This window comes from Citrus clementina, unplaced genomic scaffold (assembly GCF_000493195.1).
Source record: "Citrus clementina cultivar Clemenules unplaced genomic scaffold, Citrus_clementina_v1.0 scaffold_6, whole genome shotgun sequence".
Taxonomy (NCBI): Eukaryota; Viridiplantae; Streptophyta; class Magnoliopsida; order Sapindales; family Rutaceae; genus Citrus; species Citrus x clementina.
In genome coordinates, this window is record NW_006262139.1 from 18,905,936 (window position 1) to 18,929,714 (window position 23,779).

At 33.7% G+C, this 23,779-nt stretch overlaps 3 protein-coding genes across 6 annotated transcripts; 2 read left to right on the forward strand and 1 right to left on the reverse strand.

The window, feature by feature from the left end:
* The first annotated feature begins 1,805 nt into the window (after positions 1 to 1,805).
* On the forward strand, positions 1,806 to 2,427 carry LOC18038228 (VQ motif-containing protein 17). Its single transcript, XM_024182613.1, has one exon. It carries the CDS (start codon positions 1,909 to 1,911, stop codon positions 2,425 to 2,427), a length of 519 nt encoding a protein of 172 aa, XP_024038381.1. The 5' UTR covers positions 1,806 to 1,908.
* Positions 2,428 to 6,008: 3,581 nt separating this feature from the next.
* On the reverse strand, positions 6,009 to 10,521 carry LOC18037966 (probable plastid-lipid-associated protein 13, chloroplastic). Its single transcript, XM_006429812.2, has 7 exons — positions 10,169 to 10,521; positions 9,600 to 9,721; positions 9,437 to 9,520; positions 9,194 to 9,290; positions 8,338 to 8,554; positions 7,374 to 7,426; positions 6,009 to 6,566 (listed from the first exon to the last, which is right to left on the reverse strand). The coding sequence occupies exons 1-7, from the start codon at positions 10,403 to 10,405 to the stop codon at positions 6,471 to 6,473; spliced, it is 906 nt and encodes a 301-aa protein (XP_006429875.1). The 5' UTR covers positions 10,406 to 10,521; the 3' UTR covers positions 6,009 to 6,470.
* Positions 10,522 to 12,056: 1,535 nt separating this feature from the next.
* On the forward strand, positions 12,057 to 23,427 carry LOC18039883 (DNA polymerase delta small subunit). 4 transcript variants are annotated; one of them, XR_002904876.1, is made up of 16 exons: positions 12,057 to 12,152; positions 12,278 to 12,407; positions 13,132 to 13,238; positions 13,354 to 13,480; positions 13,809 to 13,916; positions 14,510 to 14,625; positions 14,711 to 14,794; positions 20,574 to 20,642; positions 20,734 to 20,805; positions 20,891 to 20,982; positions 21,059 to 21,186; positions 21,402 to 21,503; positions 21,583 to 21,650; positions 22,317 to 22,383; positions 22,777 to 22,912; positions 23,074 to 23,427. XR_002904876.1 is itself a non-coding variant. In XM_024181911.1 (15 exons), exons 1-14 carry the CDS (start codon positions 12,093 to 12,095, stop codon positions 22,371 to 22,373), a joined length of 1,320 nt encoding a protein of 439 aa, XP_024037679.1. In that variant the 5' UTR covers positions 12,057 to 12,092; the 3' UTR covers positions 22,374 to 22,383; positions 23,074 to 23,425. The 4 variants fall into 4 exon arrangements, 3 of the variants coding, with proteins under 3 accessions (XP_024037679.1, XP_024037680.1, XP_024037681.1); XM_024181911.1 differs by lacking the exon at positions 22,777 to 22,912 and having other exon boundaries at positions 23,074 to 23,425; XM_024181912.1 differs by lacking the exons at positions 22,777 to 22,912; positions 23,074 to 23,427 and having other exon boundaries at positions 21,583 to 21,693.
* Positions 23,428 to 23,779: the final 352 nt, after the last annotated feature.

Here is a 23,779-nt window from a genome sequence, read left to right on the forward strand (position 1 = left end):
GTGTACAACAGCCGTGTGAGTTGACAAAGTAAACAACATGCATCAAAACACATCACTTTTTGCATCAACCATTTTGAGTTTCAGTTAGGGTTCAGAAAGTACTTTATTGGAACACTAGTTTATTTTGAAAGCATTTTACTGTCTTATCAGTACATAAAATAATTTTGATTATTTGGAATCACCCATCAATTATTTTATTAAAGGGCCCTAATTTGCTCATATATAGTTAATAAAAATGTTTTAGTCATTCGCTTATGTAATGTATATATAAACAACCATACTGGAGAATGACTTTTATGAATTAAGTATTATTTAATAGTTGCTAAAATATGAGGGGATCCACATAGTAAAAAAAAAAAAGGGGGTAAAAGTCATGTATTGGTAAAAAAGTAAAACAAATAAGTGAAAATGAATAATTTACTTCTCAATTTAACATTGGTGAAACATTGTTGATTCATCGATGGTGCAAAAACGAAAGCAAATCACAAATAAATAAAAAAAATATGCGTATATATATATATATATATATATATATATATATATATAACCTAACTAAATATGTACGGAATGTGTAACGACAAAAAGCATGCCAGCACATAGTCAATTAATTTGGCTTATCTAATCCATGCTAACAATTTTCCAGGATCCGTCTTTTACCTTCGTTAATAAAACCAAGCTACCCATGTAAGTAGCTGCTTAATTATGACGTAATTATAACATAAGCATGACGAAAATATTTATAGAAGCAGAATTTTTTTTTGGGGGGGGGGGGGGGGAAAGAAAGAAAGAAAGAAAGAAAAATTTCCTCATTCTCTCTGAATTCGGAATAGGGTTAATGCAAGCCCATGGCATTGATTTTCTTCCAACCCTACGCGGCTTAATTCGCGTAATAATAATAGGTAATGGAATCTCATAGCAAAAATAGGTTTTTGTGCTAATGACCAAACTACCCTTGTTCTGTCATCACAATTCACAGTTACCTAATTAGTAGACAAAGGCAATGAACTCATTTGACTTATTGTAATCCTTTTTTCTAAGAGTTTGCTTATCCGCTCACTATTTTGCTGCTATCTCACGAGGAAATGTTACTTCGTTTCATTTCAATTACTATATTATATCGATGAAAAGCAATTGCATTACTTAGCAGTTATGTTTTGAGTAAAGTAGTATTTCCATTAAAAGGGTATTTCTTGGGGGGAAAAAAAGAAAAAAAATATAACTGAATGTTCAGGATTTCGATTTTATCTGCTAAAATAAATTAATCAAGTAAACTTGCACTATTAAAAAAAGAAAGAAAAAAAAAAAAGACCACCCACTTAAGTGAATGATATTCAAATTTCATATCTCATGATAATTATCATTTTTTTTTCTCATTTTCCTATTAAACAAAACTAAAACAAAGCATGGACCATGAAAAAAAGGTATAATATATATGCAAGTAGCGTGTGGCCAATGCAAGTGAACCAATGTATAATATACATAATTAGCACAACTTAGTTTAAAGAACAAAATGAGGGTTCTTCCAGTCATTTTCCAAGTGGGAAATATAAGAAATATTTATGTTCCAAATCCTCTCTCCCTCAATGTCTCAAATTGTATATGACATGTACACATACCATAAAATATACAATAATTAAGCTAATCCAATTTGGGAATTAAGAGGGACCACTCAATTTTTATTATATAGTAATTAATTGACTCCTTGCATTTTAATTAGCAGACAACGATTTGTTTCATTCAATCTTTGTTCTCAATAGACAGCCTCTTTTTTCCTTCCAAAATTTCTCCATTGCCACTTATTCTTCTTGTATTTATAAGCAGCCCTCTCCCTCCTTTTCATCTAAACAAATTCACCAACTCCTCAGATCATCACCCCTCTCTCTTTAGTTTCTCTCAGAAGCACTTTCCATGGAGCGTATCATCAAGAAACCGCCTTATATCTCACATTCAACACCATCACCACTAGCTATGCATAAGAATTCACACCCAATCTCCAAAACGAAGCCGAAGATCAGAATCATTCACATATTTGCACCAGAAATCATCAAGACCGATGTGGAAAACTTTAGAGAGCTTGTGCAAAGACTCACAGGAAAGCCAACTGAGCATGATCATCATCATCATCATCAAAAGGTTGGCAAGAAGAGACCAAGAAACCCTACAAGAGAGGAAGAGCCAAGAAGCACTTCGGTACTGGAAAAGCCGGATTTGGTGACCAAAAATGTTGAACTCAGAAGCACTTTTTTTGGTTTTGAGACAAGAGAAAAGGTTAAAGAAGAAGAAGAAGAAGAACAAATCCTGTGGAATGGGGCAAATTCAGGTGGATTCTTACATGGTTTTGCGGATTTTGATGGTTTCATTCAAGAACTTGATGAATTTTCTTTGCTTCCAGTGGATACTTCTCATCATATGCATGGTTTAATTTGAAGAAACTCATTAATGCTTAACCCTTTTTTTTTTTGTGATCTTTCATTTTCTTGGTTAAATGTTTTGGTTATTAAGGGTATTATTATTTTTTTTTAATTTTAGATGCTTAATTTAACTTAAATTATATTTATCTGCTCATGGCGTTAATTAATTTCTCTGTGCTGTAAATGGTACAAGCTATAACTTAACACTTTCAATGGCTAGTCTAATCATTCTGCAGAGAATATTGAAATTAATTACTTGTTCTTATTACTTGTGTATTCTCCAATTGGATGTAAATCAATTAGTTGAGATTAATTATTATATTTATTCATTTTTTTTCCTTATATAGTTTTGGTTTAATTTTGGATCAATTTTTGTCCATTTCCCATTGGATGTGAGCAGTGACCCTTGTCTTAATTAATTATATATATATATCTCTCTTTTAATTAATGTATTCGACGATCTCTTACAGAAGAATATTGTTTGGCAAACCAAACATGAACGTGCAAATTGCAAAACTACATTACTGTATATTAATTATTTTAAAATTGCATTTCTTTTCTTGCAAGACTTATTATATATTTACAAGAAAATAATCTTTTTTCATTACACCAAGTCGTCCCCCACTAACACTAACCTTAATACCTAGAGCGAACATTTTGATTGGCTTCCCAAATTTCATACAAATAGAATCTTCTATACTTAGGCCATTATGCCCCTGGTCTAAAAAACTAAACATTTTTTTTAAATACATTAAAAGCATAACTTTGTCTCCCATAATGTTAACATTAAGAAATAATGATAAATATATCATCTAAGATATGTAAAAAAAAAAAAATCGAAATGGACCATCGTATAATTTTTTATCCGTATTCATAGATCGATCCAAGCTTAGTAAACTCAAATTAAGAAAACATATTTTTTTACTCAAAATATATGATTAGTAAGAGCTAATATCTTCTTTTTTTTTCATTTTAGTAATACATGGATAATAATTTTGGGTATTTTAAAAAGTTACTTAAAAGTGATTCACTAGAATGTGTCGCCGAGATCCTTACTAATTTTTATGGAGACTCATCTCCATTAACATTATATGGGTTTGCTTCGTGTGCTTGATACACAGAGAAAACATGGTTGTAGTGACATATTTGATGCCGACAGATAAAATTAAAAATAGCAAACTATTTTATAAAGTAATGATTTAGAAGATATTTTTCATTAACAGTTCTAATTGTGTTTCTCGTTTGCTTAAGAAAACTAAGTTTAGAGATAAGGGTTTACTATAAATATTGACTTAAAGGCATGGCAGGCTCAAGTCAACATTTTTGGTAAAGTTTATTTGCAAATTGTAAAATAATTTACTTGGACGGTAAGCACAGCTGTTTAAATACACATTACAAAATTAAAGTATGATCAAATGATAGAAGAACTTGAACCAACCACCGTCGAATTCTGATGTATTTTGCTTGCGTAAGGTGAGTACAGTACTTCAGGAGGTCACAACTTGGCTACGAGTGTCCCTTTTTTTTTTTTTTTTTGTATATATATACTATTTTGAAATTTATGACGAGACGAATTGAATTTAGAATTAATTATGTTGTTATGTCCTATGGTCAAACCAGAAATTTCATTTCTTTCTTAATTGTTTAGCAGTTTTAGGTTATTTTTCTATTTTTCTTATTACTTTCAGGATTTTAATCTTTTGTTTTTAGATATCAAATTTGGGTGGCATTTGTTTTGTTTTCCTTATTTAGATTAGGTGAATTTTATTATAAACAATATTTCAGATTTACCTACTTTAACAAATTTGCTATACTTAAGGTTGGTATTAAAGGGCCCTAAAACTCTAATTTTGTTCATTCAGATATTTCAATAATATTCTTATTATTCAGAAACTTGGCTTCTCTTAAATATTGATCTTTTAATTTTTCGGCATCATAAGATTCTTACGTTGTTTTGTGGAAAATTCGAGCTTATGTTAGAAGAATTAATTCACTAGGGTTTTGTTATAGTAAAATTCTCACTAAAGTCAGCTGTTACAAATCTAAAATTTAAGAAGATGATGTTGATATATTTTAACAATATGTCTACTGAATAAAATCATACCACATATGTTTTAATTTTCTTTTAAAATTTCTCTCTTCATCTCCGTCCGTGATTAGTTAATTTCAAATAAACAAATGTCTCTAGTAATCCAAAGAGAATATGTGGTATGCTTTTGTTATTTTTATCTAAACTCTTAATAAACATGAATGTCATTTGATTGACATCTAAAAGTTTAAATGTGAATATGTTTGTGCCTCTAAGGGCATGACAAAATAGTTTTCAAATAAATTTAGTTAGCTAACTACTCGAGTTTGAATCTTGGAGTGAAAAAGAGTTAAAAATAAATTTGGGATTTGCTCACCACCTTAATTTTTTAAAAAAGAAATATGAATGCGTTTTTTTTTTAAATTTTAAGTATAGAAATATAAGATTTTAATAAGATAAAAATAAATATGATTCACTGTGAAAATAAATTATATGTATTCATTTTTAGTGAAAAAAGAAAAAACCACTCTAGATTTATCAAGTTTTCAATGTTAAGCTTGAAAAATAAACCCATTTAAAGCAAAGAAACCTTAAACACTCCCTCCTCCAAGTCAACATGAATCCTAACAAATGAATGGAAGAAAAAAAAAAGACTACTTAATGTCACAAACAAATTGTAATATAATCTACTTGGACGGTGGTACAACTGATCCAATACACATTACAAATTGAAAGTATGATTAGGATGATAGAAGACTTTGAACCCACCATCGTGGGATTCTTATGTTGGTTTGTGGAAAATTAGAGCTTGTGTTAGAAGAATTAATTCACTAGGTTTTTTGATATAGTAAAATTCTTGCTAAAGTTAGTCAATATGCTTTTTTCAATTAAATCCTACCCCGTGTTTGAAACTTTCCCTCTTCATCTCCTTCCATGATTAGTTAATTTCAAAAAAAATGTCTCTATTAATCTAAAGAGGAATATGTGGTAAGCTTTCATTATTTTTTTATCTAGGCTCTTAATAAATATGAATGTCATTTGATTCACATTCAGTTTTGAATATCTTTGTGCCCTAAAGGCATGACTGAGTGATTTTCAAACAACTTTATTTAACTAATACCCGAATTTATATCTTAGGGAGATAAAGGACTAAAAAAAATTGAATTTAAGCTTTGCTCACCACCATATCTTTTGGGGAAAAAAAATCTGAATGTGTTTGTTTTTAAATTTTTGGTATAGAAATGTAAGGTTTTAATAAGATAAAAATAAATATGGTCTGCTATGAAAATAAATTATATGCATTCATATTAAGTGAAAAAAAGAAAAAAAAAACCACTATAAATTTATTAAGACATACTAATTACCAAGTTTTCAATGTTAAGTTTGAAAAACAAATCCATTTCAAGCAAACAAACATTAAAGACCCCTTCCTCAAGGTCAATATGAATCCTAACAAATAAATGGAAAAAAAATACAAATAAAAGACTATTTAATGTCACAGAAGAAGGTTCTAAATACAGAGCTCAGGAAAGATATCTCAATACACAGTATCTGCTTCTGCGGACAAAACTTAATCAACATGACAGCCAGGCAACAACAATAGTGTTTGCGACAAGTCAAAAATGTTCACATTTCACACCAAATTGTAATTAATTATTGTTTCCTATTGACATTTCAGCACAAGTCTTGATAATCTACAAGTAAAATTTACCTAATAGCAATCTTTCTAAAGAATAAAGTTTAGAAAATATTGCAAATTGTAAAACTAAATCACTGTGTGACCAAGATGGTCAAAACAATGCCCACACGACTTGAACACAAGCCTAGAGACATAATCTCCAGTCAATTCAATTAAGAGAAAACAGAGAACAAAAAAAGTTTAATGCTTCTGTGGGGATGAAGGATTTCTTCTAATCACTGGTCATTTGAATACAATAAAGGACAATGAACTAAACATCAAAATGGAACAAAACAAAACACATCTGAGGGAATGAGACGATATGAATACTCAGTTATGCATAAGAGCATCTTTAACTCTCATACTCGGTGATAGGTTCTTCTATGGGAGATGAGGGTGGATCCAATCTTGTAAGAACTTCGGGTATTCCAGATGCATCCCTTATTATCTGTGTCAAAACCCGTAAAAGATTTTAGTACGTGATATCTGTTACTGGCATTAGATAGACCGGTCTTAGAGAAAGCTCATAGTTCTGCATGCTAGCTAGTCACTTAACCTACATTAGATTTCACATGAATGCACTGGTTCAACTCTTATCAAATACTCAAAAAGTTTAAGGCTGATTAACAAATTTATTTAGAGATAGATGAATAATAGAGGAATGAAAAACTTGGTTAGAGGATGGTAGGTGACAGTCTATACGGAACTATTGTACATCTATCAAAATCTTTTCTTCATTGCAATATGAGAATTAACCAGGCAACTGGCGGGGTCTAATTTGTCTTTGCTATTGCAACTAGGCAAGTACAAGGCATAGAAAAGTAAAAAGAGTTATGGAATTACAATAGAGGTAGAAAGACAAAAGATAATAGAATATACATGGCAGTTGATAGGTGAAAAGTCACAATAAGACTCACCCGCGTAACAGATGGTAAAAATACTGAAAAATTAGTCATTAATTATACATTAAGAGACATCAATCCACTTCATTTGGACAGCACTCCAGTTTATGGATGACTTAGTACGTAAAATAGGTGAAAAATGAATGGGATAATTTCAAATTTAGGCGGTATCCATGTTGATCTCAAATGGTCATCTAACACCTCTGATCCTGTACCAGCTCAGGTTGCATTTATTGCCATCAAAAACAAAGAATTCGAGCTCCATACATTTTATGGCATTATCTACTTCTAACAAGATACCATCAAGATAATACTTTGAAGCTATGAACATGAGATTATAGAGTCGAACTTACAAGTATCTCTTCATCAAGATAAGAAATCATGAACAGCCTCTGGAAAGTTCCACCTGAAGGAGAAAAAGAGTAGAACTCAGAGTAGAAAAAGAGTAGTACTCAGCGTAGATACATAAATCAAGGCTGAAGATACATATTGAAAGAAATACATGTGACAAGTTAAATTTTCTCCAGCTTTTTTTTTTTCTTTTTTTGAAAAAAAGAAAAAAGAAAAAATTAACACTGATAACCTAAAATGGTGCACTTTCAAATAGTTGCAGCAAGTGTACAATGATTAAATGACAACGTGGAGTTTATCATGAACCATCAGAGAGAGCAATGGCTCTATACATGATTGTAGGTTTGTAATGTATATCGTACTATCTGTATGTGCTAATCAATTATAAAATCTGAGCAAGAAAAAGTTGTCTTAGAACAGCAACAATGACAACATCTTTGATGAATGAAGGGAACTCTTTGGAAACAAGAAACAAGACCACCACAGATATAAAAGATGAGAAAGGTATGTAGGGGCGGAGAATCCATATATTTTCAAAGACCTTAATGTCAAAGGGTATTCAGATAATCAAATATCACATCCATCAGAAACACGATAGCACCCACAAAAATGATTTAGGCAGGGAATTAGAATTCTAAAACATAAATTTTTCTCAAAAAAATCAGTTGAACTGGATTCCAGTGCAGTAATCTCTGCTGCTGATTTTAATAGCAAGTGATTTTAATTACAAACTAACTATCTAGCACTCCTCAGGGCAAGTTTATCCAAAGGGTGGACAAGTCAACTGATTTATCCTCGATCAAGAGAAGAAAGGTAAATTAAAGATGATGAAACACTTCCTGAGAGGAATTCTCAAACCAACTATCTAGCACTCCTCCGGGCAAGTTCATCCGAAAGGTAGACAAGTCAATAGATTTGTCCTCAATCAAAAGAGGAAAGGTAAATTAAAGATGATGAAACACTTACTGAGAGGAATTCTCAAACCACTGGAAATTGCATCCCTAATAGGAGCAGGAAGCTGCTGCACGGTAGTAACTGCCTGATTAAATGCTCCTTTTAGCTGCTCAGGAATTGTTTCTTCAATAACTGTTGGCGATTCAAGAATTCCTTCTATATATTCTTCTTTCAATCTAAGTGGTCCCTCAACAAGGAGTTTGGTGGAGAGACTAAATTTGCTTTCTATCTGCATTGACCTCTCATCATTACAGATAAACAAGCTATCAGTAAATATCTCATCTTCAGACAATAGATTGGGAGCAGAAATTGAAATATAAATATGAAACTGGATGACAGCCATTCAATATGGGGACCACTTACAAGCTACTCAAAACTAATTTTAAAGGATCTTAGACACATGAATTGGATGACCATCTGAGTAAAATCTTAAGCTAATGTGTAATGAACTAACCCCTCTTATATTACTGCTTCACTTCTTTTATTCACCAGTAAACCCAAAATCTTAAACCAATGGTCATCACTCATAAGCACTCCTTGTATACAAATTCATTTTTTTCAATATACATATCCAGCAATCTCACCCTCATGTAGCTCTAATAACACTTATTAGTGGCACAAGTAGTTGGGAAAGCAATACATCAGGTCCCTACTCCCAAAAGCTTAAACCATGGGTCATAGGCCAACTCCAAGTACATAGTCAACTACTAATCTTACTTTTTTATGAAGTGGGATTTACTTGATATCCTTACACATGCATTTCTAACAGATCTTAGTAATGCTGCATAACATGCAAAATAGCAAATGCAATGGACATTTGTCAGATCATCCACATTGTGAGCATATAAAATTCATCAAGAGAAAGTACCGAGTTCAATAGTTTGAAATTGGCTGTAATATTTGCTTTTCCATCCTTAATCACCACATCCATATTTGACAAATTTGCCAATGTTGGGGGGAATCTCCTACAGGAAAGTGATTGCAACAGCAAACGGTAGAAGTTAGCCCATTCAGTCAAACTCTAAATACAGACAAAAACAAATGGTAAGTTTATGGTAAGTATAAAATTGATTCAAAAACATTTAATGGTAGATAGTACCAAATTACTCACTCAAAGATGAATCTAGCAACAAAAAATCCAGGGCTTCCAGATCCGAACCACTCGAAGTTCCATCGACCTTCAAGAAATGGAGACCTGGAAAGCTAAATGACAAATAAAAGTCTCATCCCAAAGCAAGTGCATAAAAAATGCTAGGTTTTGATTAAGCACCGACGTTGTTGGCCTTGGGGTTGGATTGAGCCGCTCAAGACCAGTTATCCTCTCATTCACATCAATCTGCTGCATATTTGTTGTCTTTCCAGCGACCAAGGCCTCAAAGCCCCCAGCATCCTTAAACTAAAACAAGAAGCAAAGAGTTAGCTCAAAGATTTGCAAAACCCAATATCAATGTGCTTGCCTTCGGCATCATCAAAAGCATTTAGCATTTTTGCGTCATTCTTGCAGTGATTTTGCAGAAATCACTGAAAGCATTTTTGCGTCATTCTAGCAAAATAGTTCAAATGCATTCTCAAGCAGCACTTGATAAGTGATTTTGCAGAAACTGCTTTTACGGAAAGCAGTTTTCCTAGAAGTCATTCTCGCTAACTATTTGATAATTGCTAAAATAATTTCTTTATTATCGTTTAATAAATCTCACAATATGCTGCATTCTCTTAAATGCAGCATCAGAAATGTAGTTTCCAAAGTGAAAAGAAATTAAATAAAATTTAAAAATAATTACTTCAGAGATTGATTTCAACTAAACAAAAATAGAGAATTGGCAATAGAAAAACAAAAACTCACGGCGAGAAGAAGAGATTCTTTGGCGGAGAGTCTCTCCATCTCCTTGGCGTAAGCGGCGGGAGCTCCTTGCACGGCCTGCTGAACCATCGCTTTGCACCGCAGTCTCCGGCGAATTCTCCGATCATTCGCCGGCGAGCTAGTGAGAGTGACGATTGAAGCTGAATTGATCGACGAAGAATCTGGGAAGCTGGACCAAATCGCCGAAATTGAAGGCAGTGAAGCCTGTAACGAAGCCATTGAATAAAGAAGCAAGACGATTTTTTTTTTTTTTGGCTATAAGAAGCAAGAAGAATTACGTGGAAAGAGAAGAGAGTATTTGTGTGAGCTGCTCGTTGCTTTTTTTTCTTTTTTTTTAATCGGTGCTTTAAAAAAAATAAATAAACCCGGTTTTATTTTGAAACGTTTTCCCTTTTTTTTTTTTGTGTGCGTTTTCATAGGCACATTTCGCTTTTAACCTTTTTCCCTATATATAGAAATTAGAATCGTTTTCACGTTTTACCCCCTTTTTTTGGCCTTTAATGAATAATATTATTTTAATATAGTTATTTATTTTCCCTTATACATTAGAAACCGTGTGTGTTCACGGGCTCACGCAAGAAAGGATATTAGAAAAACAATTATGCATGTACTTGAAAAAAGCGATAATTTTTTTTACATTCTATTTATGATTGACACAATAAAACCTCAATAATAACACATCTTATGATGCATTATTAATATATTAGATGAAAGATGGATAGAGATTAGAAGTTGATTGTCATTTCACCATAATATTAAAAGAAAATCATAAATAAATAAATAAATATATATATATAGAGTAGTGTTACATATTCTAAATTTTTTATCTCAAAAATTTATTTTAAATAATGCGACATCCATCAAATGATTAGTAAGATAGTATAATTAATTTACTTGGATTTTATAAAATATTACCTACCACGTCATTTGGAATGAAATTTAAAATATCTATCATAACGTATTAAGTCTTTTAGTTTTTTTAAGATTCCATTTCTAATAAAAAAAATTACTTTTAAAACATAAGAGGAAATGAGAAATCCTATCAAATAATACAATCATTATAAAGAATAAAGTTAATGATTAATAAAAATGTTTATAACACTATTAAATTATTGCCGTGAAAGGTGTGCGAATATTGAAAATTAATCCTCATAAATTTTTAGCTCCGTTTGATACAGCTTTTTAAGTAGAACTTATATAAGTAGAGCTTTTATAAATAGAGTTTTTACTCAAAAAATTTTTATTGTTTAGTTATCAATAAGAGTTTTTATTAAAATTTTATGAAATTACTTTTATAGTCAAACTTTTTAAAGTTATGTTATGGAAAGAATCAAATAATAAAATAAAATAATTAAATAAGTAGATGATATTTTAGATATTTTAACATTTAAAAATAACTTTTCAACCTCTACTCCTAAAAACTCAAAATTTGAGCTCTTGCCAATAAAAGTAAAATAGCTTATTTAAGCTTCAAAAGTTTTATAAAAAAACCAACTAAACAATAACAAAAATTATAATAAAAACTTATGAGATTAAATAAATATTTATACCCATTAAATAATTCATACCAAACAGGTACTTTGTCTATGATTCCACCATCTGTTACTAATTCTTATCTTTCTTAAGTCAGATATTCAATAACTGATTTATTTCGAAGTTACTCGGGACTACAAAAATCAAACCATTGAATTTATGAACGAATTCTTAATTTTCTTGTAATGATTTGGCAGCCGCGTGTAGGTTTCAGGGAAAAAAAAGAACAAACTGTTTTACTTGTAATTCTTTTACAATGTAGGGATCTAAATGTTATTATTCAACGCATAAACATATGGAAGCTCCCTCTCGTTATAAGCTAAGCGAAAAAAAATTTATCATTATTTTTAGTATCTTTTTCCCGCCAGAAACCATGGAAATCGACGGGGAAGAAGCTCGTCTTCAGAGAAAGCAAGCCACCTATATCTTCTTGGTAACTTATTCTCTTTTCTTTTCTTCACTTAATTTTTCGTTCATGTATTTGTAATTTAACAAAATTTGATTTTTTTTTCTCTTACAAAGTTGAATTTGTAAATTTTATTATTATTATTGCTGCAGGACGAGCCTTTTGAAATACAAAAGGAGACATACAGGGGCCAACAATACAGCCAAATTTATTTTGCTCGTCTTCACTTGATGCGAGCTCTGCTTTATTCTCTTGTTCCCAATTGGAAACCCCATTTGCCAAGTACTGATTATTTCTTTCTTTTCATATTCTTAAAGATTATATTATAAATTATCAATAATCGTTAATGTTTTGCCACTTCTTGTTTGTACATTTTATGGGTATTTATCTTCAACTGTTCTACTTTAGCTGTTTATTTAGGGTTTAAGTTTTTTGCATAATGAGGTTGTATGAGCCATTTTAATATAACACCGAGTTAATTTGGGCAATTTATAATTTTAAATAAAAATAAGGGTACAAGCTCGTGCACAAATCCTTCTCACACAAACTGGTATGGTGTGAAAATAGGGGATGGGTGAAAGTGAAAAATTAAATGAAGTTGGTTTAATGAGTTGATGTGGAGTAATGTACTGATGACATGATAGTTTATAAGTAGTATTACTATATTTCTTAACGGGAAAATGCGATCACAGGAATTTACGCCTGAAAGCAGCATGGCATATTTACCCGAATGTACTTTGAATAAGTTAAAGTTTTGATAGAAGTTTCCTTGAATTGATGGAAACTGATGCTAGTTGGTAGAGTTAGACTAGTGTTTAGGCTTGCCATTGGTAGGTTTTTTCTTGATTTTAAGGGTATTTTAATATTTCATGGATCTGCTTTCAAGAGGTTTAGCAATCTTACTGTTAAACTGATAAAATGTATGTAAAATTTTGACCTCTGGAGTAATATGATAAGGCTTTACCATGGACAGTTTAATTCCTTACCATGGTTACTTGTGTTTCAGTTTGTACGGTATTGGAACTGGAAGAAGGCAGGGAATGCGTCATCATTGGGACCCTGTACAAGCACATGAAACTCAAGCCTTCAATTCTTGATGAGTATTCCAAGGAGGTACCACAATCATTAGTAAATTGGTTTTGTCACTTTTGGTTTCTTTCATTGTTTTGTTTGTTGGAATTGAGATTGAAGTTCTGGGTTTTGAGAGCTTTGATTTTGCAATTTACAGAGATCTACAACCCCACTTGTAAAGCCTCACAACTTTATGCATCCAGATGATCATTTAGTTCTGGAAGATGAGAGTGGAAGAGTTAAACTTGGTGGTGCTGAACTTTTGCCTTCAGCGTATGTAACAGGTCTGTGTACTGGGAAATTTGTCATAGTGATATATGAAAATCTTCGAATGAGGGGATTGTAGTCTGTCTTTAGCTGTTTTGAGAGGGCTACCTTCAGTATGGTGATGAACTTAGCGAGTCTATTGGCTAGTTTCAGAAAAGGAGGTTTAGTTACTGTTGGGAGGGTTTATGATATAATCTAATTATTAGGTTATTAAGCTGTTTATGTTTTTGTTTCCTCTCTTAAAATCCTAGTTTGATTGTCCTAAATTGCTATTTGTTGAAATTAACTATAATTATCATCTGTACAAAGGATGGTGATGGTTTCACTGAGATGATACATTTGCAGGCATTGTTGTTGCTTTGCATGGTAAGGAAACTAGTGCTGGTGAGTTTTTGGTTCTGGATGTCTTAGATGCTGGCCTGGCACCTCAGAAAGAGTTGCCACTTAACTCAGGTATGTCAGAAATTCAAATTATCTCTCTTTTGTTTTTTCTCTCTGATGTTTGCACCTTGCAATAAACTAAATAATCAGGCGGTTATTAACGTTCTTCCTACATGTTTCCATATTAGGCGTTCATCAACCTTTGCATATTGTAACCACATAGAGTGACCTAAATTTTCAGTATAACATTCTTCTGGATGTGTGCTGTTTATGGAAATTCAAAGCAATCCTTAGTAGTTTCTTCTCCCATAGTCCCATTTCTGATGGTCATTTAGCCTTCTTGGTCTCTATTTAGTTTGAAATGGTTCTTGGACCTTGCTATTTTAATCTTGATATTTTCCCTTTTGAAACTAGCTCCAAGTATTTCTTTTGTTATGCATTTCGTGCTATCAAACTTTTGGGAACTAGGTCTGACTTTTAGTTTAGCACAGAACAAAATTAGGTGGAGTTTGGACCTTTCTTATATAGATATCCGTATTCAGTTTGGCTTGTGCATATATGATAGCCCTGGTGATATAGTTTATGTACTTAAATTGAATCTTTAAACCAGGCCAATCAGTATGTAAAAGTGTTGTCTCATAGTGTTTTGATATTGATTTATACAGGAGAAGACAAATATGTTGTACTTGTGTCAGGGTTAAATGTTGGAAGTGGCACATCTAACCCACTCCAGTTTCAGCTTCTTGTTGATCATATAACAGGACATCTGGGAGATGAAAAGGTTTTTGCAGATTTCCTCTCATTTGTGGCTTATTTGTGACATCATCTTGCTAACTTGTGACATCTACTAAACATCTACTAAGTAGGAACAAGGTATTGCAGCGGAGATAGTTCATGTTGTTATTGCTGGAAACTCTATTGAAATTCCCCGTGGACTGCTGAATGGACAGGTTGCTAATTTATTGATTCTCTTATGATCTCCTTTGTGAATAAGCCGCTACAGATATTTTTTTTCTATATTTTATTTAATTGTGTCAAGAACTTGGTTAGTTTTGGTCTGTTAAAATTTCTTGTTAAATTTACTCGACTTGATTGAACTTGATGCCAATCAGAAGAAATTACTGATTGAATGTATTGGTGCATGAAAACACTAGATAGTAAATGTGAGTGTTTGTATGGTTCCTTGAGATATCTACGGTCATAAACTCAAAATTAAAGACCTTATAGAGATCCATGTACTTCTCATTTTATGTATTTATTTTCCCTAGGCTGGGGATAGAATCTATATTTCTAAACTTTATCTGATGGTGTAGATTCAAAATATTGTAGTGGTCAAACCACTCGACCAAAGAGCCACTGCCCTCACAATTGTGAGGGCAGCAGTTCGAGTCCCCACAAAGCATTATGGGGGTTTCTATCCCTTCCCAATTATGGATAATATTTTAGTGAAGACAGTTTTCTCCCTTTCGAAATGAGAGTGGAGTAGACGTCCTCGAATATTAGAGAGGGTTAAAGATCTGAGCAGTGCTATATAAGATTTCATGTAAGACTAGTCTCGGTAATTGTCTGAATGTAAATAACTTGAAAAATAGGTTTGCACAGAATTAATTATTCTGTCATTGAGATTGTTCTTTTATAGAGATTTACAGCACACATAAAACTATTAAATCAGGAAATTAAATCACTGATTTAAGGAAAGAATAATTTCTAGGTAGATTTTCCTAAAATACATAGATTTGCACCTAAATAGCTATGTTACAGCTAATATATAATTACAACACATTTTTTTTCTAATTTTCTAACACTCCCCCTCAAGCTGGTTTGAAGATATCCTCCATAGCCAGCTTGCCAACTAGAAAATTGAATTGTTTTGTGTGTAGTCCTTTGGTAAAGACATCAGCCACTTGTTCTCCAGTAGGAATGTGCTCTATATGAACCAATCCATTATCTATCTTCTCCTTGATGAAATGCTTGTCAATCTCCACATGTTTTGTGCGGTCATGAAGGACTGGATTGTGTGCTATTGAGATTGCTGCCTTGTTGTCACAGTACAACTTCATAGGAGATGATTTTGTCGCTTTTAACTCTTCCAACAGCCTCCTAATCCACATGATCTCACAAATACCATGGGCTACAGCTCTAAATTCAGCCTCAGCACTGCTCCTAGCTACCACATTCTGTTTCTTGCTTCTCCATGTAACCAAATTACCACCTACAAATGAACAGTATCCAGAAGTGGATCTTCGGTCTACTATGCTTCCAGCCCAATCTGCGTCTGTGTAGGCTTCAATCTGCAAGTGTCCTTGTGGCTTAAACATAAGTCCTTTGCCCGGTGTCCTTTTTAGATACTTTAAAATTCTGTAGACAGCTTCAAAGTGTGCCGGTCCTGGGACATGCATAAATTGGCTAACCATACTAACAGAGAAGGATATATCTGGGCGTGTATGGGATAGATAAATCATTCTCCCAACAACTCTCTGATAATGCTCCTTATTCTTCACATTCTCAGCTTCTGCAGGTTGCAGTTTCACATTAGGTTCTATAGGGGTTTCAACAGGTTTACACCCTAGCATACCTGTCTCGTTTAACAAGTCGATAACATACTTCTTCTGATTTACAAAAATGCCTTCTCTAGATCTAGCAAACTCCATCCCAAGAAAGTATTTTAATGCTCCGAGATCTTTAATCTCAAACTCCTCAGCCAATTTCTTTTTTAACTTTGCTAGCTCATCACAATCATCCTCAGTTAACACGATATCATCCACGTATACTACAAGATAGCTATTTTACCATCATTTGAATGCTTGTAAAACATTGTATGATCAGCTTGACTTTGAATATATGCATAGCGCTTAATCACCTTGCCAAAGCGCTCAAACCAAGCTCTTGGTGACTGTTTAAGTCCATACAAGGACTTCTTCAATCTGCACACTCTCCCATTTCCACACCTTTCTTCAAAGCCTGGTGGGGAACTTATATATACCTCTTCCTCAAGGTCTCCATTAAGGAAAGCATTTTTAACGTCCAATTGGTGTAAGGGCCAATTAGAGTTAACAGCAAAAGACAACAGGACCCTAATTGAGTTGATTTTAGCTACCGGAGCAAAGGTCTCTTGGTAATCTATCCCATAGGTTTGAGTAAAACCTTTTGCAACAAGACGGGCTTTGTATCTCTCGACACTCCCATCTGCCTTACTCTTGATAGTAAACACCCATTTGCACCCCACAACTTTTTTTTCCATTCGGTAATTCTACCATCTCCCAAGTATCATTCTTCTTCAAGGCATTCATCTCTTCAAACACAGCCAACCTCCAATTCGGATCACCAAGTGCTTCTTGAATATTTTTAGGCACAACAAATTTTGAAATGTTTGTAGTGAAAGCTCTATAATTGTCAGAAAGGTTTTGATAGGAAATATATTTGGCAATAGGATGTTTGGTACAGGTTCGGGTTCCTTTTCTAAGGGCAATGGGGAGGTCAAGATTAAGATTCTGTTCAAGAATAACAGGGGCTGGTTCCAAAATAGATTCAGGTGCAGAGTTCTCTTCCCTAGAATTTGATCGTAATGGTAAGTTTAAGTCAGTAATAGGAAAGGAAAAGGAAGGAACAAAAGAAGGATTACTTGAGGCATTTGGATGACCATTGCTTAGGGCTTTCGGTTGACCACGTGCTTGGATAATGGCCTGGTCTCTACCACCTCTAAGGACACCTTTCCTAGAATAAACCACAGGCTCAAGATTGTTTCTATTTTTTTCCATTCGTAGTATTTCTTTTTCTGTCAGACCAATGTCAGATTCAGTTTCTTTAGGCCTAGTTTCCAAGGTTTCTTTTTCAAAAAAGGTATCAAGTAGTGTGCTAGGTAAGGGTTCAGCAATTTCCCAAAAATTTGGTTCAACTATCTTCTCCCCCTGAAGCAAATTTTTGGTAAAGTATGATGTATTTTCTATGAAAGAAACATCCATAGTGACAAAAAAACATTTTGTAAGGGGATTAAAGCATTTGTAACCTTTTTTATTGGGTGCATACCCTATAAAAACACATTTTTCAGCTCTTGGGTCTAATTTAGACCTTAGCCTCTTTGGAGTGTGCACATATGCTGTGCAACCAAATATTTTCAAAGGTAAGTCAGAATTGATTCTAGATTCTGGGAATACTTTTTTTAAGCAATCCAACGGGGTGATATATTGTAAAACTTTGGTAGGCATCCTGTTAATAAGATATGAAGCTGTCAGTATAGCATCACCCCATAGATACTTTGGAACATTCATATAAAATATCATGGCTCTAGCTACTTCTAACAAGTGCTTGTTCTTACGCTCAACAATGCCATTTTGTTCAGGTGTGTCGGAACAAGAGGATTGGTGTAAAATTCCTTGTTCATTTAAAAAAGTTTCCAAAACTTTATTAAAATACTCTGTTCCATTGTCAGATCTCAAAATATTAATTTTTGTTTGAAACTGAGTTTCAATCATCCTATAAAATTCTTTAAAAATCTGTTCTACATCATATTTTTCTCTCATTAAGTAAACCCAACACAAACGTGTATGATCGTCAATAAAAGTCAAACCATTTTTTTCCAAAAATTGTGGTCACTTTTGAAGGACCCCAAACATCACTGTGGAATAAATAAAACGGTCTTGAAGCATGATAAGGTTTTGGAATATAAGATTTTCTTTGACTTTTTGCCATTAAACAACTCTCACATTGAAATGATGAAGGATCAATCCCTTTAAATAGCACTGGAAATAAATGTTTTAAATAAGGAAAACTTGGGTGGCCTAAACGACAATGCCAAAGCAGATAAAGAACTAATACTACTTAGCCCTTGAACTATTTTATTACTAAGAAATTTATCCTCGAAATATTAGAGACCATTAATCATCCTAGCACTGCCAATCGTCTTCCCCGAGCTCCGGTCCTGCAAAATGCAATAAGATTCATAGAAAATAACAGAACAGTTAGAGTCTCTAGATAGTTTGCTAACTGACAAGAGATTACAAGCAAGTTTAGGGACATAGAGAACAAATTTAAGATCTACTCTCTCAGAAAGTTTAATAAGGTCTTTTCCTACAATTGGTGAGAAATTACCATCGGCTATCCTAACCTTCTTATTTTCGGGACATGGTGAAAAAGTCTCAAACAAATGTAAGGAATTGGTCATGTAGTCGGATGCTCCTGAATCTATTATCCATGGAGCATATTTAAATTGACAAGATAGAGCATAGAATTTATTACCTGTGTGTGCCACAGAAACACTGGGAACATTGGGTACCGAATTAAATTTTAACAGTGCAAGAAGATGCTCCATCTGCTCTTTGGTGAAGGGGTTGGTCTCAACCTCATTGGCAATAGAGTTGGCTCGGCCAGCTTTCCCTTTCCAATTTGCAGGTTTCCCATGAATTTTCCAGCAGGTCTCACAGGTATGGCAAGGCTTATGACAAAAATCACACCAAACTTGCTGTTTTTCATCAGATTTGCGTTGCAAAATAGGAGCCTTGCTTCCAGTCATGGAGACCAGGGCAGAACCTTCAGCAACCCTAGTTCCCTTCTTGCCAAGCATCACATTCCTCCGACTCTCCTCTCTTCTGACCTCTGAAAAAACGTCACCAATTGAAGGTAGGGGCTGTCTTCCAATAATTCTCCCCCTCACCTCATCAAACTCGACATTCAGTCCAGCCAAAAACTTAAAAATGCGGCCATCCTCTACAGTCTTTTTGTGATGTTGAGCATCCTCGGGAGATTTCCACTCATAGGTGTTGAAAAGGTCAAGGTCTTGCCAAATTCGCTTTAAGGAATTAAAATATTTTGTGACATTGTGCTCCCCTTGTCGCATCTCTCCGAGTTTGAGGATCAACTCAAAAATCTGTGATTGATTTCCGAGATCAGAATACATCTGATTTACATTCTCCCAAAGCTCTTGTGCTGTTGGATAGCACATATAATTAGAGCTAATATCTTCTTCCATTGAATTCACAAGCCACGTCATCACCATGGAATTCTCGGCATCCCATGTAACATAGGCCGGATCATCCACTGCAGGAGCCTTCTTTTCACCAGTCAAATAGCCCATTTTTCCACGCCCTCTAATATACATCCTAACTAACTGAGACCATCTCAGAAAATTGTCACCATTCAAACGAATTGTGGTGATTTGTACAGAATGAGATTCTGAGGAGGTAGCACTGATTTTTGAAACATCCGTGCTACTAGGATTGTTCATAGAGGATTGAGGGACAGTACTGGAATTGGATGAAGAGTCAGACATGGTTTTAGGGTGCAGGGATCAAAAGGAAGAAAAAAGGAATTCCGGCAAGATATTCTTCCTGCTCTGATACCAACTTGAAAAATAGGTTTGCACAGAATTAATTATTCTGTCATTGAGATTGTTCTTTTATAGAGATTTACAGCACACATAAAACCATTAAATCAGGAAACTAAATCACCGATTTAAGGAAAGAATAATTTCTAGGTAGATTTTCCTAAAATACATGGATTTGCACCTAAATAGCTATGTTACAGCTAATGACTAATTTACAGCTAATATATAATTACAGCACATATTTTTTCTAATTTTCTAACAAAATATATCAGTAATTATCTCATGTAATATGAGTTGTAATCTGAGCATTAGTCTTATGTAATTCAATATATATATATAGCGGTCCTTAATCACAAAGGCTTTTCGTATTTGTACATTCTATTTTTATCAAGTCCTATATTTCTTTGCAGAACTTGGCTTCAAAGGATCAATCAAGGCTTTTTGAGCCAATTAAAGAGTTAGATATCTTGTTGACCCAGGTTGTTATCATTAATTTGATGTCTTAATTTAAGTTGCCAGCTATATGTCCTCTCATCGTGATTGAGTTGATGTTTATTTACTTGTCTGTAGATTGCTGCAGGGGTACCTTTGGATATCATGCCTGGACCTAATGATCCAGCAAACTTTTCTTTACCTCAGCAGGTTATTTAGTGCGTTGAATGCGTATATGTTCCTCTTAATTCCAAGGCGTAAAATTTAATTTGTTCTAGTGTCCTTTTTCTTTCAGCCATTGAACAGATGCCTTTTCCCTGGGTCTGCCACTTATAACACATTTAGATCTTGCACTAATCCCCATTGCTTTGAGCTTGACAACGTTAGGTAAGATATTATTATGTTAGTAGACTGTTATTACTTTCAAAATCTATACTGACTATGCCATCCTCTGGGTTTCCAGATTTCTTGGAACATCAGGTCAAACCATAGACGATCTTCAGAAATATTCAGAGGCAAACGATCAGCTTGAATTTATGGAAAGAACATTAAGGTGGAGGCATCTGGCACCAACAGCACCCAATACTCTTGGTACATTTGATAGTTTGCGCCCCTTTGTTTTATAATTTGTCTGATTTTGTACTTGTATCACATCCCCACATGGACTTGGTAGCTTGTCTTAGAAAATATTTTATTCTAAACCAGCAGATCTGGGATAACGGAATGTATTCATTACAAAAATAAGGAAAGTTTCTTGGTTAAAAGTATGATTTTCATTTAATGAGCTTGCTAATCATTATCGTCAGGATGTTACCCTTTCACCGATAGGGATCCTTTTCTGGTTGAGAGCTGTCCTCATGTTTACTTTGCCGGTAATCAACAAAAATTTGAAACTCGCTTGCTCAAAGGTATATATTACATTTCAAGCAGAAAAGTTTCTGTTATTGGGTTCCTTTCCGGTAAGTTACAATTGTAACTTATGTGTAGGATCAGACAGGCAGTTGGTTAGACTGGTTTGCATTCCTAAGTTCAGCGAGACTGGAGTTGCTGTAGTGGTAAGTTTATGTATCTTCTCAGGAATGCTGAGAATCATCAAGGGTACTGGGTTGACTCAGAAATCTCAACATAACTTTCAAGTTTGTTTGTTTTTCATGCATCATACTCATTTCATTGTTGCTTGGGATAGAAATTGGGGAGGTCTTAAGTTTAGATCTTGCCTTGCTTTGCAATGCTTTTCAACCATGATTAATGGAGTCTTTCTCATGGTTAAACAGAAAATAATCTGGTGGTCGATGCCAATCCTTTTAATTTTTAAAAGATAGAAATCTTTTTGGTCACTTTAAAAAAGTGAGAAATTCTAAGTAATATTTTACAAAATCTTAGGTTCTTTAACAAAGTCTATGGGGAAACAAAAGAAAGAAGTGATAGAAGTTACAATGTATAAGATCTAGCATTTCAGTCCTATATCATTTCCTATATTTAGCTTAAAATTGAATTATGATTGTTAAGAAAACACAAGAATTTTGCTTACCTTTTCCCTTAACACGCTGCCATTGGTTCAGGAAAACTGCAAAAATGATAAAGGAAAACTAAAACTAACAACTTGTTGCTTAAGGAAAGTTCTTGAATAATTGTTCTTAAGTTTCTGTTGTTTTCCTTTTTCCCCCCTCTTTTGGACAACAGTCATCTTTTCTTGCTTAAATTTGTTTTCTTATCTGTAGGTTAACCTCAAAAATCTCGAGTGCCACACTCTCAGTTTTGGGACTCAATTCAGCTGATGATGGCATGGTATGAAATTGAATATTTGACTTGATAAATTTTCACCGTTGCGTATTGCCCGGTGTACTAATTTGAGCAACAAGTTTAATTGGGAAATAAATACAATGAAACCTGCATCAGAGAAAGATACAAGGCATTTTCAATTGATTACTCATAAGATTCACTCCATTGAAGTGCTCTACAGTATCGTCTTCCGTGCCACTATGTTTATGCATGTTTAACATCATTGCAAATTTGCAATGTGCATTTAAAAAATGTCACATGTTTAATTTAGGAGTGTCTTCTTGTGTATATTTTTAGAGAGCAACATAGAAGTATGTTGGCAAATTACTTGAGCACAACGTTGATTATCCATAGTTACTTATCAAATGACTAACTCTGCACATAAGACATAATTTGAAGGTTAGAGATGTAGACTGTTAGGTTCCTTGATGCATGAGCTTGGCTCCATGTGATTCTTGTATTGGTGAAAGGAACGAATGAGCCATATTCAAGACTTAACTCAAAGCCCATTTCAGAAAGTTAACTAGATTGGCAGGTAGCATGAGTTCTTTTGAAATTTGCAAGGAATTAAGTTTTATGATTCATGGATAACCTGTGACAAACTTCTTTATGTGACCTCGTTTCCTTTTAAAAGAAACATCGTTGAAATATACTGCTAAACTCTAATCCGAGTTCAAAACAATTTTTACTTGACAGGATACCAGCAGCTACCTCAATGAACATTTCCTGCAGAAAAGTAGTAGTTTCGTGTGGGAGGATTTTGATGTGCCATAAATTCACAAGTTGACCGGAACCAGCATCATGCTCGGACCTTTAACCGGAACCTGAATCACAAATTCTGGCAGCCTAACATTTGATTGTAGAATTTTTGCATTTGTGACACCTTTGTTCATTTAACACCGATGTAATGTATGTTAACTTGTACCATTATAAACGTTTGATGTTAAATTTCAAGCTCTATTGATGGTAAAAGTATCAGCATGCTGCTTTATCAAAGGTGATTTTTCATTGTTACATCAGGGGGGGGAAAATGAAAAGGAAAGTGCTTTCTAGAAAAAGGATTTATTAATAGACATGAAATTCACACTCAACTAGACTTGTATTACTGAAATTTTCTGGTGGGCATTGGTATTTATCATCGTAGCATCGTTTGATTCCATTTGAGCCAAAAAGCAAGGATTAGGCAAAATTTTCAAATGTTATTATGTTGAGTGAGTGGGTTACAGGAGCTTGAAGAGAAAAAAGAGTGCTGCTAGGCATAACTCTTACAAATCCCATAGAATCTAGATAGCAATAATCACTTTTTCGCCCAAATTGCTTATTGCTTCTATCAAAAACGAGGTCCCATTTTTCTGCCAACACAAACTGCCAATTCATCAGTCAATTATTCTCTTGTGCACTG

Excerpts from the sequence above, each read along its gene's own strand:
- LOC18037966 (XM_006429812.2), bottom strand. The coding sequence starts at position 10,405 with ATGGCTTCGTTACAGGCTTCACTGCCTTCAATTTCGGCGATTTGGTCC. Across the intron at positions 9,722-10,168 it reads AAGAATCTCTTCTTCTCGCC|TTTAAGGATGCTGGGGGCTT; the intron begins GTGAGTTTTTGT and ends TTCTTGTTTTAG. Across the intron at positions 8,555-9,193 it reads ATTTCAAACTATTGAACTCG|ATAGAAAGCAAATTTAGTCT; the intron begins GTACTTTCTCTT and ends AGGTCAATGCAG.
- LOC18038228 (XM_024182613.1), top strand. The coding sequence starts at position 1,909 with ATGGAGCGTATCATCAAGAAACCGCCTTATATCTCACATTCAACACCA.
- LOC18039883 (XM_024181911.1), top strand. The coding sequence starts at position 12,093 with ATGGAAATCGACGGGGAAGAAGCTCGTCTTCAGAGAAAGCAAGCCACC. Across the intron at positions 14,626-14,710 it reads GACATCTGGGAGATGAAAAG|GAACAAGGTATTGCAGCGGA; the intron begins GTTTTTGCAGAT and ends TCTACTAAGTAG. Across the intron at positions 21,651-22,316 it reads AGACTGGAGTTGCTGTAGTG|GTTAACCTCAAAAATCTCGA; the intron begins GTAAGTTTATGT and ends TCTTATCTGTAG.